Source organism: Ricinus communis, chromosome 3 (assembly GCF_019578655.1).
Source record: "Ricinus communis isolate WT05 ecotype wild-type chromosome 3, ASM1957865v1, whole genome shotgun sequence".
Taxonomy (NCBI): Eukaryota; Viridiplantae; Streptophyta; class Magnoliopsida; order Malpighiales; family Euphorbiaceae; genus Ricinus; species Ricinus communis.
The window spans coordinates 22,163,716-22,181,129 of record NC_063258.1 but is presented as its reverse complement, the minus strand read 5'-3'; the positions used below and the strand labels follow the sequence as shown (position 1 = coordinate 22,181,129).

Genomic DNA, 17,414 nt, shown 5'->3' with positions numbered 1-17,414 from the left:
TGCTTTGTGCCCTTCCAATTGCAGATTCACTATCACAGTGAGTACAAATTGGTGGGACATGCTTAGTCCATCTTGGAATATCCTCTAAGAAATGGCATATAACCATTAAGCCTCTTCACCATATTTGTCTAGAGCAATGAACTCAGACTCCATAGTGGATCTAGCTATAATTATTTGTTTACAGGATTTCCATGATACAACTGCTCTTACCAAAGTGAACACATATCCACTAGTAGACTTTGAGTCTTTCATATCGGATATCTAGTTCGCATCACTATATCCTTCTAAAACAGTAGGATATCTTGTATAATGCAGCCAATAATTACGAGTATACCTTAAGTACCTAAGTACTCTTATAATTCTTTTTCAGTGATCAAGTCCTGGATTACTTGTACATCTACTTAATTTACCTATTGCATAAGTAATGTTTGGTCTTGTACAACTCATTAGGCACATCAAGCTTCCAATGACTCTAGCATACTCTACTTGAGCAAATGCTCTCACTTTTATTCTTAGAGAAATGTAGACTTAAGTCTATCGGTGTTCTAGCTAAACTAGAATCAACTTTGCTAAACTTTTCAAGAATCTTATCTACATAGTGTGATTGGCTTAATATAAGGCCTTTTGATGTTTTTCAAATTTTTATTCCTTAAATCACATCTGCAAGACCCATATCTTTTATGTCAAATCTTGAATTTAATATGTTCTTAATAGATTTGATCATCTTATCATTACTGCCAACAAAGACATAAAATGACATAGCCATTTGGTGTATCCTTATGATAAACACACTTATTATATTCATTAATTTTGAAACCAGCTACCAACATAGCACTGTCAAACTTTTCATGTCATTATTGCTATAAGCCATACAAAGACTTTACCAATCTACATATTTTCTTTTCTTGTCCAGGGACAATAAAACCCTCAGGTTGTTTCATATAGGTTTCTTTATTTAAATCTCCATTAAGAAAGGCAGTTTTCATATCCATTTGATGTACTTCAAGATTTCGCAAGGTTGTAACTGTAAGCACCATCTTAATGGAATTTATTCTCATTACAGGAGAATATGTATCAAAGTAATCAAGGCCTTCCTTTTATCTGTAATCTTTAATTACAAGACTAGCCTTATATTTATCAGTGGACTCATTTGCTTTTATTTTCCTTTTGAAAATCTACTTGGATCCTAAAGGTTTACTTCCTCGTGGAAGATCTATTAGTTCCTAAACATGGTTTTACATAATGGATTCAACTTCACTCTTAATAGTCTCTTTTCATAAAGGGCCTTCTAAAGAGTTCACAACCTCGTTATAAGATTGAGATTATGCTTCTAACAAATAACTTAGAAAATTTAGACCTAAAGATTTTTCTATTCTAACTATTTTGCTATGTCTTAACTCATCCTCAACTTGTCCATGGTTCTGACTATTTTCATTTATAGTCTCATATATTTGTTTGGACGAATTTAGTCTTTCTTTGGACACACTTGTTCCTTTTTCGGATACACATGGAAATACATATTCAAAGAATGATGTATTTTTTGATTCCATTATCGTGTTGTTATGTATGCCTAAAATTTTAGAGTCATAACCGATAAACATTACTGTTATGTGCATATCCTATGAAGATGTAATCAACATTTTTTAGGCCTATCTTCACCTTCTTTAATGCAAGCACAACTCCCTTTGCAAGACACCTCAATACTCGCAAGTATTTATATGAAGACTTTCTTTCTTTCCATAACTCATAAGGGGTCTTATTCTCTTTTTTTCGGGGTACCTTATTAAAAAGGCAATTAGCCAATAAAATGGCTTACCCCCACATGTTCTGAAGTAACTCAAAACTTATTAACATTGCATTCACTATTTCTTTTAAGGTACGATTTTTCCTCTCAACTACACTATTTGACTGGTGTGAGTAAGGTGCAGGGACCTCATGAATAATTCTATATTGTGCACAAAACTCGCCAAATGGAATTTCATATTCATATCCTCGATCACTTCTCATTTTAATTCTCTTGTTAAGTTGATTTTTAACTTCTTGTGTATAAAGAGCAAATTTCTCTATAGCTTCATCCTTGCTTTTAACAAATATATGAAGCAATATTTAGTATAATCATCCACAAATGTGATAAAGTACTTATTCCCACCCTCTTATTTTTACAAACTTTAAATCACACACATCACTATAGATTAAATCAAGGGGTTTAATGTTTCTTTCAATTGCTTGGAAAGATGACCTTGTTAGTTTTGCCTCAACACAAGTCTCACACTTATACTTGAAATTAATATGGAAAGCGGGTATGTGATCTAAGTTGATTAACCTATGTAAGGTATCATAATTAACATGTCCAAGTCTACCGTGCCATAAATTGGAAGACTTAACCAGATAAGCAGAAGAAATATTCATTTCATTACGCTTAACAACCATTACATTGAGCTTAAAAAGCCTTTCACATACATAACCCTTTCCAACATACATGTCATTTTTAGACAAAATAATATTGAATGACTCAAACACCATGCGTAATTCATGCTTACTCAGTAGCGAAATAAACACTAGGTTCTTACGAATTTTTGACACATATAGCACATTATTCAATGTCAGCTCCTTTTCAGGTCATTTTTAATACAATTTTGCCTTCTCCTTGGATTTCAGAAATGGTAGAGTTATTGATAAATATTTTTTCTCCATTTTTAATAAGGTTGAAAGAGAAGAATAAGCCTTTGTTTGAGCACACGTGCCTTGTAGCACGAGTGTCAATCCACCACTCCTTCGAGTTGGATACTACCAAGTTCACATTAGACTCCACAGCATATAGGCTTATATCAAATACGTCTTGAATGATGTCATCAACCATATTAGCCTCATGTTTATTATTTTTCCTCTTATGCAACTTGCAGTCAAAGAACTTGTGTCCCACTTTTTCACAATTGTAACATTTTTCTTGAAATCTCTTCTTAGAGATTACTCCTTTTGGCTTTAAGGCAGCCTTTTATTTATGGGATTTGGAACTTTGCTCGTGCTCTACTACATTTGCCTTAGCCACAAAAGGATTTAACCCTCTTTTTTCAGAGTTTCTGTTATCTTCCTGAATATGAAGTCTAACAATTAACTCTTCAACGTTCATCTCTTTTCTTTTATATTTGAGATAGTTCTTGAAATCATTTCATGCAGGAGATAGCTTCTCAACTATAGCTGCCACTTGGAAGGTTCCATTCAAATTCATTGCCTTCAACATGAATCTCATGCGGTATCACTTGGAGCTCTTATACTTGACTAACCACAGTTTTAGAATCCACCATTTTATAGTCAAGAAAACAACCCACAATTAACTTTTTGGCACCAGAATCTTCTGACTTATATTTTCGGTCCAAAAATTTCCATAGTCTTTTGGTTGTTTTCATTATACTATAAACATTATACAAAGAATCGGTCAAGCCAATCATCATATAATTTTTGCAAAGGAAATCAGAATGATGCCAAGCATCAACTGTAGTTTTCTTTTGAACATCTTGTTCATCATCATTGAGGGTTGGAGGATCTTTAGTTAAGAATCTCACAAGATTCAAGGTAGTCAAGTAGAACAATATCTTTGTTGCCACCTCTTAAAGTTCAACTTGTTGAATTTCTTTGGTTTCTCTCCATGATTCACAGGAACTGGAATTGGAACATCACCAGAAAGTACTTGAGTTCCAACAACCTCAATCAAAGCACTTGATTTTGAAGTATTTTTCATCTTTGAAAATAAATAATAAATTTAAGATCACTAAATCTAGATCCTAAATATACCACAAATTAAAATATATAACTAAAATATATGTTCAGAGTATAATTTATAAGAAGCAAATAAGAACATGGTCCTTAGGTTGTCCTTTTTCAGCAATTTGTCTAAAGAATCTGTTTTAAGATTGTTAGTAATAATATATAAAACATAAAGAGATTCTAGAATTAAATTTTAAAAATAAATGACAATTATCAAGATTATAAGAATAGTAATATACAAATATATGGACAACATACTAATAAAATCGGACACAGATGTAAGAAAAATAGGACGCCAATAATCTGAAAATTTCTGAATTCAAAGAGAGACCAAAGCAGAAATTTTCGCACATCAGCATAACGAAATCAAGATGCTCATGAAGAGAAATTAGAATATCAGAAATCTGAGGCTTGTGTATCACATAATCTCCTTAAAACATATTTGCCCTTCATTGTTGGTGTTTGAGGATGATATGACGTTTGTTTCTTAGGATACAATCAGTTGATGAATACCACAACAACTGTAACAGTGAACTTGAGGTATGTTTGAGCTTTATCACGCTTGAAAACAAAAAAGAAAAGATAGGAGGATCTATTGGTCACTCCTTGAATAAAAAAAATATGGATGATATATATAGGGAATGACTAATATAGGAAAATGATCTTTGACATATCTTAAAACTTTTGATATATCATATGATTAATTATAATTAATCAGCGACCTGTGGCATACCATGATTAATTCATCATCAATTCATGACTTTTGACATATCATGATTAATTCGTCATTAATCCAGGACCTTTCATATTTTATATGATTTTCCATGTCAACATTAAATGAGTGTCAATTTAGTATTCACCCGTAATTCATTTTGAGTGGACCCTCCTCCAAATGAGTCATTATATGTCTCACAAATATTATCAATTTTTTCAATAGGTTTAAACCCTTAATTGAATGAAAAAAATAATTGAAACATTAAAATAAAAAAATAAAAAAGTTAAAACACTAAATTTATAATTTTTCTAATAAAATAAAGTGTGATGATAAAGCTATCTGCGTGTAAGACATACAGTGGTGCATTCCTGTGATTTATAGATAGTATTTAGCATTTGGTGGTCAGTAGTTAGCATTTATTATAGGTAGTTGCTAGCATTTAATGTAATACCAAGAAAATACTCATAACATTTGCATAAGGCATGAGGTAGGCATAATGCTGAAAAAGAAAGGTAGGCATAATCTCCTACACTTTCAACCAAATGAACAATTAAATATTTAACTATTAAGTAAAATAAAATAATTATATTCCTCTATATGACTTGTACTCTTTAGACGTTAAGGGCTCAAGTCAAGTGGGTTCAACACTTCATATTACAATTATTATGAAATTACCTATCAACTCTTTTTTTCTATATCTTATTTCTTATTCTCTCTTTTGAAACCTTAATTTTATTATGCAAAAATTGAAAGAACTGAAATGATCAAAAGTAAAATCAGTTGAAGTTGTTAGCTTTGGCCGATATACAATGACAATATCACCAACTTCCACGAACTTTAGCGGCAGCAAAATAAGGACTCCGAGTGAGAGATGATGAAAATCTCTTTAAAGCTTCAAATTGCTTTTGCAATGAAATACATGTTTAGGTGGTTTCTTTTAGCATTTTTGTCAAATAGAAGCCATTTAAATTGACAGCTTTTTAGAGATATAAAGACAAAATCTCACTTAATGCGGAAATAGAAATTCAAACTCGTTGTTGCCATTGAGCTAGATTTCAAATGTAAAGGATTATAATTTTTTCATAATAAAAAATACCGTACATTTTTCTTTTGCAATTTAATACCTCACCATCTAATATTATTATTATTTTATAATAAAATATTAATTTTTAATGATATAATCATTTGATAGAAAATCTACTATCGGATTAATTATCGAAATACTTTTAAAAATTTAAAGATGTTAAGTTGTAAATAAAAAAAAATTATAATGTATTTCTTTATCGAGGAAAAAGATGAGTCAGTTTTTTAGAAAAAAGAGTATTCTGATCGCTCTGATTGTCGATCATGAATCCCACAATAGCTCAACTAAAATCTGTGGATCAAACTATTAGAATCGAACATGGATCAAATTGTGTGTGTATATTATATACCAAGTTCTCCCACCAACCTACCACATGAGATGGTAATAAATCAAGAATTTATGTCTATTATTTTTTTTATTAATTTGAAAATTTAATCTGTACCCATATCATCCGAAGCTCACAAAATATAGTAACAACCATAAAGATAACCACGAGAATCCTCACGCTTTTTGTGCCATCATAAACTTAGCTGTACTGATCAGCTTACACCAGGCATTGTCCTGTTGGCCAAGACCCAATTCTACATCTCCTCTTTCAGAATTTCTCCAATCAATCAAACCCAATTTCTCCTCTTTCAGAATGCCTGACAACAACAATAATAATAATTTCACAAAACACGTTGCCGTTCTTGCATTTCCATTTGCAACACATGGAGCCCCTCTTCTCAGCCTCGTAGGCAGGCTATCCACGGCGTCCCCTCATGCTCTGTTTTCCTTCTTCAGCACTGCTGAATCCAATGCCACGATCTTCAAAAAACACAAGAGTTCGGAGGCTGTAAAGTCCTTCAACGTAGAAGATGGAATGCCAGTGAACTATGTTTTCTCAGGGAACCCTTTGGAGCCTGTGGAGAATTTCCTGAAGGCTACGCCAGGGAACTTTAAGAGTGCTATGGATGCGGCCGTGAAAGAGTCAGGAATGGCATTTAGTTGTATTATTACGGATGCGTTCTTTTGGTTTGCGGCCGAAATGGCTCAGGATTTGCAGATTCCTTGGGTTGCACTCTGGACTGCTGGACCTCGTTCTCTTCTCATGCATCTTGAAACTGACCTAATCAGAGAAAAACTGGGAGTTAACGGTAATTAGTTCGTTTTGTTTTTTATTTGTGGATTGTCATTTTCTTTTAGAAAAATCTTAAACACCCTATTTCTTGCATCATTCTAAAAATCACAACTCAATGGTTGTTACTTCAGAATTGACTTTGAACAACTTTGTTTCTTGAAAACGTTATTTTCTTCTTGTTGTTTCTATACAAAATAAGCAAGGGTTCTTTCATGTCGCAATTTCTAAGCCAAATGAAGTAGATCCTTTATTTTTGCCTTGGAACCGTTGCAATAATCTTCTCATTACTTGATTGCTTCAATTAATTTCACCTATTATTGCCTTAACAGTATTTTACATGAGTGTTGATTCTTAAATTTGGCAGACACTCGATTTGAGATTTTCTGAACCAGATGATACTAAGATTTGTCATTTTCAAAATTTACTTTGTACTGTTACTAAAGGTACTAGTTCTATTGACTCTTAATTTACTGAGTTGAATGCTATTTGGGAGGAATTAAGGAGCTATGGACCTATGCCTCATTATGAATGTGGAAATGTAATAATAATTGTTTTGGCAAGTATGTTGAGGTGCAACAAAAGGATTATATTTTTAGATTCCTTAATGGCCTTAATGAGAGTTTGAAGGTCTTAGATCTCAGGTTATATTGCTAAAGCCTTTTCCAATACTTACAATATGGTATTAAGAGAGGAATCACAAAGAAATTCATCTTCAAGCTCCATCTTTCACTGAAGTTTCTACTATGGCAGTCTAACAAGGCAAATTATATTTGAAGTGCTTTAAAGTGGTAAAATTGGTCACACTAAGGATAAATGTCTCTCAAAATTTATTTGTTCTCATTATGGTAAAAATGGACATTATAAGGAGAAATGCTACAGAATTACTATTTTTCCCAATTTTAAGCCTAAATCTCTTGATCAGAATCAACAGTTAGGGTATCTAAATCAAGTTTCTCATTTTGATTCCAATGATTCAAGTTGAGCTGGTTCAAAAACACACTTGCCTTAGATAAGCTTGTCATAACATCAACTTCAGAAACTCATAACTTTACTTAATGATCAATCTATCACTTCTGACCTTTCACAACCTTCCATGTTCAATCTTTTTTTAACATGGCAGGTATTCTTTTAATTCATTCTGCTCATGTTTACCATGTTGTGCTTCACAATTCTCTACATGTTAATCACTCATGGATTATTGATACTGGTTCAACAGATCATATCATTTGTTCACCAGCATACTTCACATCATCTAATCTTGTCCATAATGTATTTGTACAATTTCCTAATGGTAAAAAGGCTCCAGTCACACATATTAGAACTGTACATCTTTTGCCTTCATTAATCTTACAACATGTTCTTGTCCCTTCCTTTTCCTTTGTTAGTAAGCTTACTTGTTCTAACAAGTTTTTTTTCAATTTCTTGCATGAATATTATTTCATTCACGCTCAGGTCCACTCATCATGCATGAAGATTGGACATGCTAAAATATCAAATGGTCTTTACTTTTTGCAGCTACCTAAGTTTGCACAGAAACCAACTACCTTTAATTCTATCATTTCATCTTGTGATAATATAGATAGTTTAGTTTATAGTTTTGTTGCTCATGCCACTTTTGATACATAGCATTGTCGTTTAGATCATCCTTGTTTAGACAAAATTAAACTTCTTTAGTTTGTTGTTCATGATGTTCATGTTTCTATTTCGAAGCCTTGTACTGCTTTCATAAAGCTAAGCAAAAGAGAAATTCTTTTCCTATTCACGTTCCTAGCACTACAACTCCTTTTGACCTTATACATGTTGAGATTTAGGGCCCTTATTCCCCAAAAGATTTAGCTAGCAATCACTATTTCTTAACTATAGTTGATGATTTCTCTAAAACTACTTGACCTTTTCTTATGCAACATAAATCACAGACCTCACAGCCACTGCAAAGCTTTTACAATCTTATTCTTATTTAATCCCAAGTCTATATTAAACAAATTAGGACAAACAATGGTCCTGGAATCGCTCTTTTTCTTTTCTATGCTGCTAAGGGCATTATATTTCAAAAGTCTTGTGTCTATACCCCTCAAAAAAATGGAGTTGATGAGAGGAAACAGCAACACCTTAATGTTGCTGATTCTTTGTTATTTCAAGCAGATTTACCTATATATTTCTGGGGTGATGCAGTTTTTACAAGAACATATATAATCAATAGAATTCCTACTCCTTTTTTTGGGAACAAGAGTCTTTTTGGATCAAGAAATTGCCTTTTTACAACAATTTTAGAGTGTTTGGCTGCGTATGTTTTGCTTCTTCTATTGCTAATCTCAAGAAAAAGTTTGATATCGGGTCTAGAAAATGCATTTTTCTAGGCTATCCTATTGGAATCAAGGTTACAAGGTTTATGATTTAGAAACTAAGTCTACCTTTAATTTTAGAGATTACAATTCTATGAATCTATTTTTTCTTTCTCTAACGAGTCTTCTATTTCTTCTAGATCTTGTTCGCCTGAATTCTCTAATCACGATATCCATTATGATCTGTTTTCTAATCTTCCTTCAATTCCTCTTTCTCCTTTTTGTTCCTTCTTCTTCTATGCCTTATAATGTGTCTCTTAATTATGTATCTCTCAATGTTACTTCTTCTACTCCTACTATTTTGTCATCTAGTAACAGTAAGGGAGTTCCTAGAATTCCATCTTATTTGCATGATTATCATCATTTATTACATGTTTCTTCTCAATTCTTTTCTATTTTTTTTCTTGTTCTACTGCATATCCAATCTAAAATTATATTTTAAATTCTCATCTTTCTCCTTCTGTATAAAAATTTTATTTTATCTATTTCTACAAACATTGAACATTCTTCTTACTCCCAAGCTATATAAAGTATTAGATGCTTTGACTGCTAACAACACTTAGACAATTGTTCCTTTGCCTCCTGGACAACGTATTATTAGTTCAAAGTGGGTTTACAAGATTAAGCATCAGTTTGATGGTTCTATAGAAAAATACAAGGCTTGTTTGGTCGCCAAGGTATAGATTTAAATTTCAGAAATTTTTTAATCTAGTGGTAAAGCATACTACTGTCAGATTACTTTTGGTCTCTCTCTCTTGGATGCTAATAATACTTTTTGAATGGGGATATTATGGAAGATGTTTATATGAAATTGCCACAAGGTTTCCATCTTTAGGGGGGCATATACAAAATTGTAAATATGGAAAATCTTATATTGGCAATAATAAGATGGTATGCAAGTTGCAGAAATCTTTGTATGGTCTTAAGTAGTCTTCTAGACAATTGAATGCTAAGTTGACAGATTGTTTGACTAGGAATGGTTATTTGAAATCTAAAGCAACTACTCTATGTTTATTAGATAAGTTAGTTTAGATTTTATTATTGTCCTAGTTTTTGTAGATGACATCTTAGTTGCAAGTTCAAGTAATGAATTGGCAGCTGAATTGAAAGAATTGTTAAGTTCCAATTTTAAGTTGAAGAATCTTAGTGATTTGGAGTATTTTATTGGCCTTGAAATTGCTAGAAACAAGACATGGATTTCTATTTATCAAAGAAAATACACATTGAATTTGCTTGAAGAATTTGGTTACTTGGGTACTAAGCCTAATAACATTCCAATTGAAGTCAAACATAAATCGATGCAGTTTGTAGAAGGTTTTGTTGAAGATTGTTCTGTATATCAACAGTTAGTTGGCAAGTTGTTGTACTTGACTGTAACTAGGCTAGATATTTCTTATGTTATCTGTAGAATTTTATAGAGAAAGGAAAAAAGAGAAATATTCTCTTATTCTTTTCACATTTCAAACATAGGAAAAACACAACTTATATAGACTAGCTAAAGGATAAAAAATCTTAGATCAGGAACTGATTTATCTTACCCCTAAACCTTAGAATGTTTATCCATATCTCTAACAAATAAAAATTAATTAGTTATTCTAACTTATCAACACTCCCCCTCAAGTTGGAGCAAATATATATGTCATGCCCAACTTGCTAACTTGAATTCAAATTGTTGTCTAAACAACCCTTTAGTTAAAATATCTGCCACCTGCTGTGTGGTTGGTACAAATGGAGTACAGATAATTCCTTCTTCAAGTTTTTCTCTTATGAAGTGTCTATCAATTCAACATATTCTGTCATGTCATATAAAACATGATTATGAGCAATACTGATAGCTGCCTTGTTGTCACAATACAGCTTCATAGGTAAACTCACAGATCTTTGAAGCTCTTGTAAAACCCTTTTCAGCCAAAGAATCTCACACACTCCTTGTGCCATTGATATGAATTATGCCTCAGCACTACTTCTAGCAATTACATTCTGCTTTTTACTTCTCCATGTGACTAAATTTCCCCAAACAATTGTGCAGTATCCAGAAGTTGACATTCTATCAGTGATTGAACTTGCCCAATCACATCCGTGTACGCCTCAACTCCTCTTTTTTCATTTTTCTTGAAAAGAAGTTCTTTTCCTGGTGTATTTTTCAAATAATGAAGAATCTGATATACAGCTTCAAGATGTTCTTCATATGGAGAATACATAAACTGACTTACCAAGTTTACAGCGAAACCAATGTCCGGACGAGTATGTGATAAGTAAATCAGTTTTCTAACCAACCTCTGATATCTTCCTGTGTCTATTGGAACACCATTCTTTACCTCCCCAAGTCTAGAATTAGCTTCAATTGGAGTTTTAGAAGGTCTGCAACCACTCATTCTAGTTTCTTTCAAGAGATCCAGAATATACTTTCGTTGTAAGACAACAATGCCTTTCTTTGACCTTGCCACTTCCATTGCAAGAAAGTATCTTAGTTGGCCTAGATCTTTAATTTCAAACTCCTTGGCTAGGTTTTATTTCAATCTACTCATTTCAATTATATTATCTCCAGTCAAAATTATATCATCTACATAGACAATTTAAACAGAAGTTTTATCTTCAAGAGAACTCTTTATGAAAAGAGTATGATCAGATTGACTTTGATTATAACCTTGACCTTTAACAAACTTTGTGAACCTCTCGAACCATGCTCTAGGAGATTGTTTAAGGCCATATAAAGATTGCTTTAGCTTACATACCTTGGTTCAAGGAACCATCTGCAATTTTAACCTTTTGATTTCCTGCACAAGGTATATAAAAGGAAAAAATTTGCGAATTGCCAGACATGTGATCAGTAGCACTTGAATCTAATATCCAAGTGCCATGGGGTTTGGAATAAGCTATGGCTGCAATGAAAGAATTATCTGATTGTGCAAAAGAACAAGACATGTTAGATTTTTCTAAAGTTTGGGACTTAGACATTTTATACAGGTGTTCTATCTGTTCCTTGGTAAAAGGAAGAGATTCAGAAGAAGACTGCTGCTCCGGATTAGTATCGCTAGATTGAAAAGTGCGTACATCTCCCCCTAACTTGGTGTTGTCGCTGTTTGTTTTCTTCTTCAGTTTCCCATGCAATTTCCAGCAAGTATCTCGAGTATGCCATGACTTTCGACAATGATCACACTAGGGTTTCTGCTTTCCCCTTAAGTCTGTACCTCGAGTTACAAGAGCAGATCCGTCAACATCTATTTTTGGTTCATAATTTTCAGCATCACTTTTCGTCGTGCTTCTTCTCTACGCACTTCTGAAAAAACTTCTCTAATAGTTGGTAAAGGATTTTTTCCTAATATACATCCATGAACCTCATTAAGATTTTTGTTTAAACCAGCCAAGAAAACAAATACTTGTCTCTTTCAATTTTCTTTTTATACCGAGCACTGTTATTAGGAACAGGTGGAAGTAACTGAGAAACTCCCCCTGATGGTGTAACACCACTGCTAGCTTCTGAAGTGGCTGAACTAGAGCCAACCATGGCAGCCTTAAAATTCATGATCAAGCCTTAAGCTTTAATACCATGTAGAATTTTATAGAGAAAGGAAAAAAGAGAAATATTCTCTTATTTTTTTCATATTTCAAACATAGGAAAAACACAACTTATATAGACTAGCTAAAGGATAAAAAATCTTAGATCAGGAACTGATTTATCTTATCCCTAAACCTTAGAATGTTTATCCATATCTCTAACAAACAAAAACTAATTAGTTATTCTAACTTATCAACACTATCCATATTCTCACTCAGTTTATGGATAAGCCATCAATTGATCATTTGAATACAGCATATAAAGACTTTAAGTATTTGAAGAGTGCACCAGGACAAGTAATCTTTTTCTCTTTCAAGTCAGATTTTACATTGAAGGGTTATTCAGATAATGATTGGGTTGGTTGTAAAAACTCTAAAATTTTATTGACAGGATTTTGCATCTTCTTTGGTGAATCTTTAATTAACAAGAAAGTTAAGAAGCAAACTGTTGTCGCAAGGAGCTCAATTGAGGCAGAATATAGGACAATGGCTTCGACAACTTATGAGATTATTTGGATTATATTTTTTGCTTAAAGATTTACAAGTTGAACTTAAACAATCAGTTGAGCTTTTCTGTGATAATGTGTTAGCAATTCACATATGCAATAATCCTATTTTTCATGAAAAGACCAAACATATTGAATCTTTAATCATTTGTAAAGCTAAGAAGCAAATTGTTGTGACAAGGAGCTCAACTAAGGCAGAATCTAAGGCAATAGCCTCGACAGTTTGTGAGATTATCTAGATTATCTTTTTGCTTAAAGATTTATAAGTTGAACTCAAACAATCAGCTGAGCTTTTCTGTGACAATGTGTGAGCAATTCACATATGCAATAATCAATTCTTTTATGAAAGGACCAAGCATATTGAATTGGTTTGTCACTTCATTAGAGACAAGATTGTTGAAGGATTGATCAAGCTTGTTTACATTAAGACTCAAGAGCAGAGTGCTTATTTGTTTACCAAGGCGTTGAATCCTAAGCAATTCAACACTCTGTTGGACAAAATGAGTGTTCTTAATATTTATCTTCATCTTGAGGGGAGTATAAGCACAATGTTAGTAAGGGTTAGTTTAATAAATCATTGTTGTATAGTTGCTAAGTTGTCAGTTTATTAGTGGAATAGTTAGTAAGTTAAGTTTTCTGTTTTGTATATAAATTTGTTGGTTTATATCTTTTGAAAATAACTAGTGCATTTACACTGAATACAAGAAACGTTCTCTTATGTTACTTTTCAAGAATTAAGTTTGATTTTAGAGACAAATGGAAATATATGAAGAGCTTAGGTGTTTTGGTTCCTTTTGTGATTCTAAACTAAAGGTGAATTGACCTTCCATTATGGATGGCCCATTTTTGGAGTGAAACAGAAAGATTGGTCAACCCGTAGACAGATGCTAGGGAAGAAAATTTCTATATAATTAAGTGTAAGATTAAATTGTTAAAACTTAATAAAATTATCTATCATGACAAATTTACTGTAAGAACTAATAAATACAGTTAACCTTTTTATACTTAATTTTTGATAAATTAATAATTAACTAATAATTTTTCAAAAAATCAACTTCGTCTTACTGTATAAATAATTCATAATTTTATAATTATTTACTAAAGAAAATTCTTTGAAACCTCTTCGTTGAACTAATTTTCTGAACTGAAATTTATATATATATATTTACACTCAGTTCTATATTTTTGCTTCTTCCTTTTTTCCCCTTTTCTTATAGACCATATTCTCTACGATATAATTTCAGTGATATCATGGGAGTTGCCACTCAAAATGAGTGAGTCCTATCTATGATAAGCCCCCCGCCCATAAGGTGGTAGCCTGGTTGGTCTTCTGGAATTCGAGTCTCTCATCTACAAAAACTGTTAGATTTTATCACCATAAGAATTATACAGAACAAACATCATGAATTTCTAGACTTGTAATTCTTGAGGACTAAGTTGTGTCTAAGAGCTAGTGCTTGGCTTTCAAATACTGATCGTTTCTGAATCTTTCTGATCGGGTTTGTTCTTATGGCAGCAGGAACTATCGAACTAGAAAAATCAGTAGACTTCCTTCCGGGATTTTCTGCACTACCACCTTCTCGCATTCCTGCAGAAATAATAGCTGAAGACTTGACTGCAGCTTTCCCAACAATGTTACATAAAATGGGACTAATGCTACCAAGAGCAAATTCAGTTGCTATAAACTCATTTGAAGAATTAGATGCTGCTCTTTTGGATGAATTCAAACCAAAACTTCAGAACTTTCTCAATATTGGTCCCCTTGTATTGACATTGCCAGACCAGAATTTTTATGATCCACAAAGTTGCTTAGAATGGTTAGACAAGCAAAAGAAAGATTCAGTTGTATACATTAGTTTTGGAAGTGTGATTATGCCACCACCTCATGAGCTATCCGCACTAGCAGAAGCATTAGAGGCTTGTGGGTTCCCTTTTATTTGGTCATTTAGAGGAAATCCTGAGGAGAAATTGCCAAAAGGGTTTCTTGACAGGACTAAGGAGAAGGGTAAAATTGTTTCTTGGGCACCCCAGTTGAACATTCTGCAACATACTTCAACTAGGGCTTTTATGACACATTGTGGATGGAATTCAGTTCTAGAAAGTATTGCTGGTGGTGTGCCATTGATATGCAGACCGTTCTTCGGCGATCAGTATTTGAATACCTGGACAGTGGAAGCTGTATGGGGTGTTGGCGTGGAGATTGAAGGTGGGACTATCACCAAGGATAATGCAATAAAAGCATTAGAACTTGTATTGTTAAGTGCAGAAGGGAAGCAAATGAAACGCAAACTTGAAGACCTGAAGAAACTTGCTTTTGATGCAGCCAGTTCACATGGTAGCTCTACTGCAAACTTTGAAACCTTGGTGAAGGTCGTAACATAGTAATTATATTAAGAAGATGTAAGTTATTAAATGTGGAGGTAACATGTTTAGTTTCAGTGTTGGATTATAGTTAGTGAATAATATCCCTGTACTTGAACAGGAAACTTGATTAGGTTTCTTCCTAAAACAAAGAAACTTGATTAGGTTCTATCATTCCTTTTTCCTTTTGTTTCTAGAACAATGAAGATGATATCAAAAGGCCAATTTAGTAATTTGAGAATTCACACATCACTAATACTTACTTTGTCTTAAACAAAATAATCTTACTTTCTTTTCTTAGCTGTTGCATTATAATTGTTTTGGGTGGATTATCTCTTTAACGTTTTGAATTCTTTTTTTTTTTTTTTATAGAATGAAAGAGTTAAAAAAATATTCTTATACAGTTTGATATTAAATAATTGACATATATTTTATTATTTAAAACAAATAAATATATGTCAATATATGTCGGTTTGGTGTATAGGCGTCGATATATATCAAATTTAGATAAAAAATTTCTAAAAAGATATTATATGGTCCTGATTCAGTCCGTCATTGAAAGACTCATCCAATGAAATGACAGCATTTGATTCCATTTTTACATGTGAGTTTTATTCCTAAAATTAACAAGATAGTTAAAAAATCAACAAAATAATTCTTTTAGATAAAATTATTATTATTATTATTATTATTATTATTATTATTATAAAATAAATATAATCAAATTATTTCATTAGATGAATTTTTGGATGACGAGATAGATTAAATTTACATAATAATTTTTTAGAAAAAGAAAATTGATATTTCTAATTTATAAGTGAGCGGGGGAATTTGTACAATACACAAATTAATCTATATTTTCAAAATCTTAACATATAAGTCCTAGTCTAAGAAAACTAGACACTACAATGATAATATACAATTTAACTTCAACATGCTAAAAGAAAATCATTATTTAGATTCAATTTCTTTTAAGAAGTAAAGAACTTTGCGTGTATATACAAATTTATATTCTCGTTTATAAAGTTTAAAATATTTTTTATTTAAAAATATAAAATAAATGATTATGGAAGTATAATATATCATTACAACAAAATGAGTGGATGACTACACTTTTTTAGTTACACAAAATCCATACATAGCTAAATTCTACCTACTTAAAATAATCACATTAGGGTCTAGTATAAATAATCCAGCCCATAATGAATTAATATTATTCATCAATTTAAAAATCAAATTAAAGTCTTGTCTCTCTTTAAATACTTTTCAAATACTAAATTTATATTTACGTATTAAATAAAAAAATTAAAAATAGAAAATTGAAAAGTACACTTACAACCTAGAATTTAATTTTTTTTTTTAATTTCTCATTTGAAAAGGTAAGAATAAGAAAACAAAAATGGAAATATGAGAATATTTTATGTTACTAAATTAAACAGGATTAAAATATCACGACCTGAAGTTAGATACTAAAATTGGCACTCGCACTGGGATAGAGGTAAGATCATTCAGATAAGATTCTACTACTTCTAATCTTTTAAGCAACTTTGTATTTACAAAAGATTTAATTTGATATTTATCTCCTAAACAGTATATATTTCTTGTATTTAGTTCTTACCATGTATGTTCTTATCCTTTAGGAATAATTATTTTCTCTTTAGTTTGTATTGTAAAAAAAGTCTTGTAAAGAAGAGTCTATATAAGTCTTTATACTTGAGTAATTCAATAAGAGAGAATATTGAATCAAAATTCCTTCATGGTTTTAGAGCATGTTGTATAAATATTCTATTAGAAATATATGTTTTCTCCTTCATCCGAAACTCCCATTAAATCAATCACAGTACAATCATCACAAATTATTAATGTTTTCTTTGAAAATTCTAGCTTTAAAGCTGGAAGAACTCTTATCGAAACCAATTATGACATTAGGTCTCAAATCATGAAGATGCCTATCGCTCGATGT

At 31.9% G+C, this 17,414-nt stretch overlaps 1 protein-coding gene across 2 annotated transcripts; it reads left to right on the top strand.

The window, feature by feature from the left end:
* Positions 1–5,992: 5,992 nt before the first annotated feature.
* Positions 5,993–15,684, top strand: LOC8263544 (flavonoid 3-O-glucosyltransferase). 2 transcript variants are annotated; one of them, XM_015728187.3, is made up of 2 exons: positions 5,993–6,700; positions 14,610–15,684. In XM_015728187.3, exons 1-2 carry the CDS (start codon positions 6,205–6,207, stop codon positions 15,470–15,472), a joined length of 1,359 nt encoding a protein of 452 aa, XP_015583673.1. In that variant the 5' UTR covers positions 5,993–6,204; the 3' UTR covers positions 15,473–15,684. The 2 variants fall into 2 exon arrangements, with proteins under 2 accessions (XP_015583673.1, XP_002533888.1); XM_002533842.3 differs by having other exon boundaries at positions 5,994–6,700; positions 14,607–15,684.
* Positions 15,685–17,414: the final 1,730 nt, after the last annotated feature.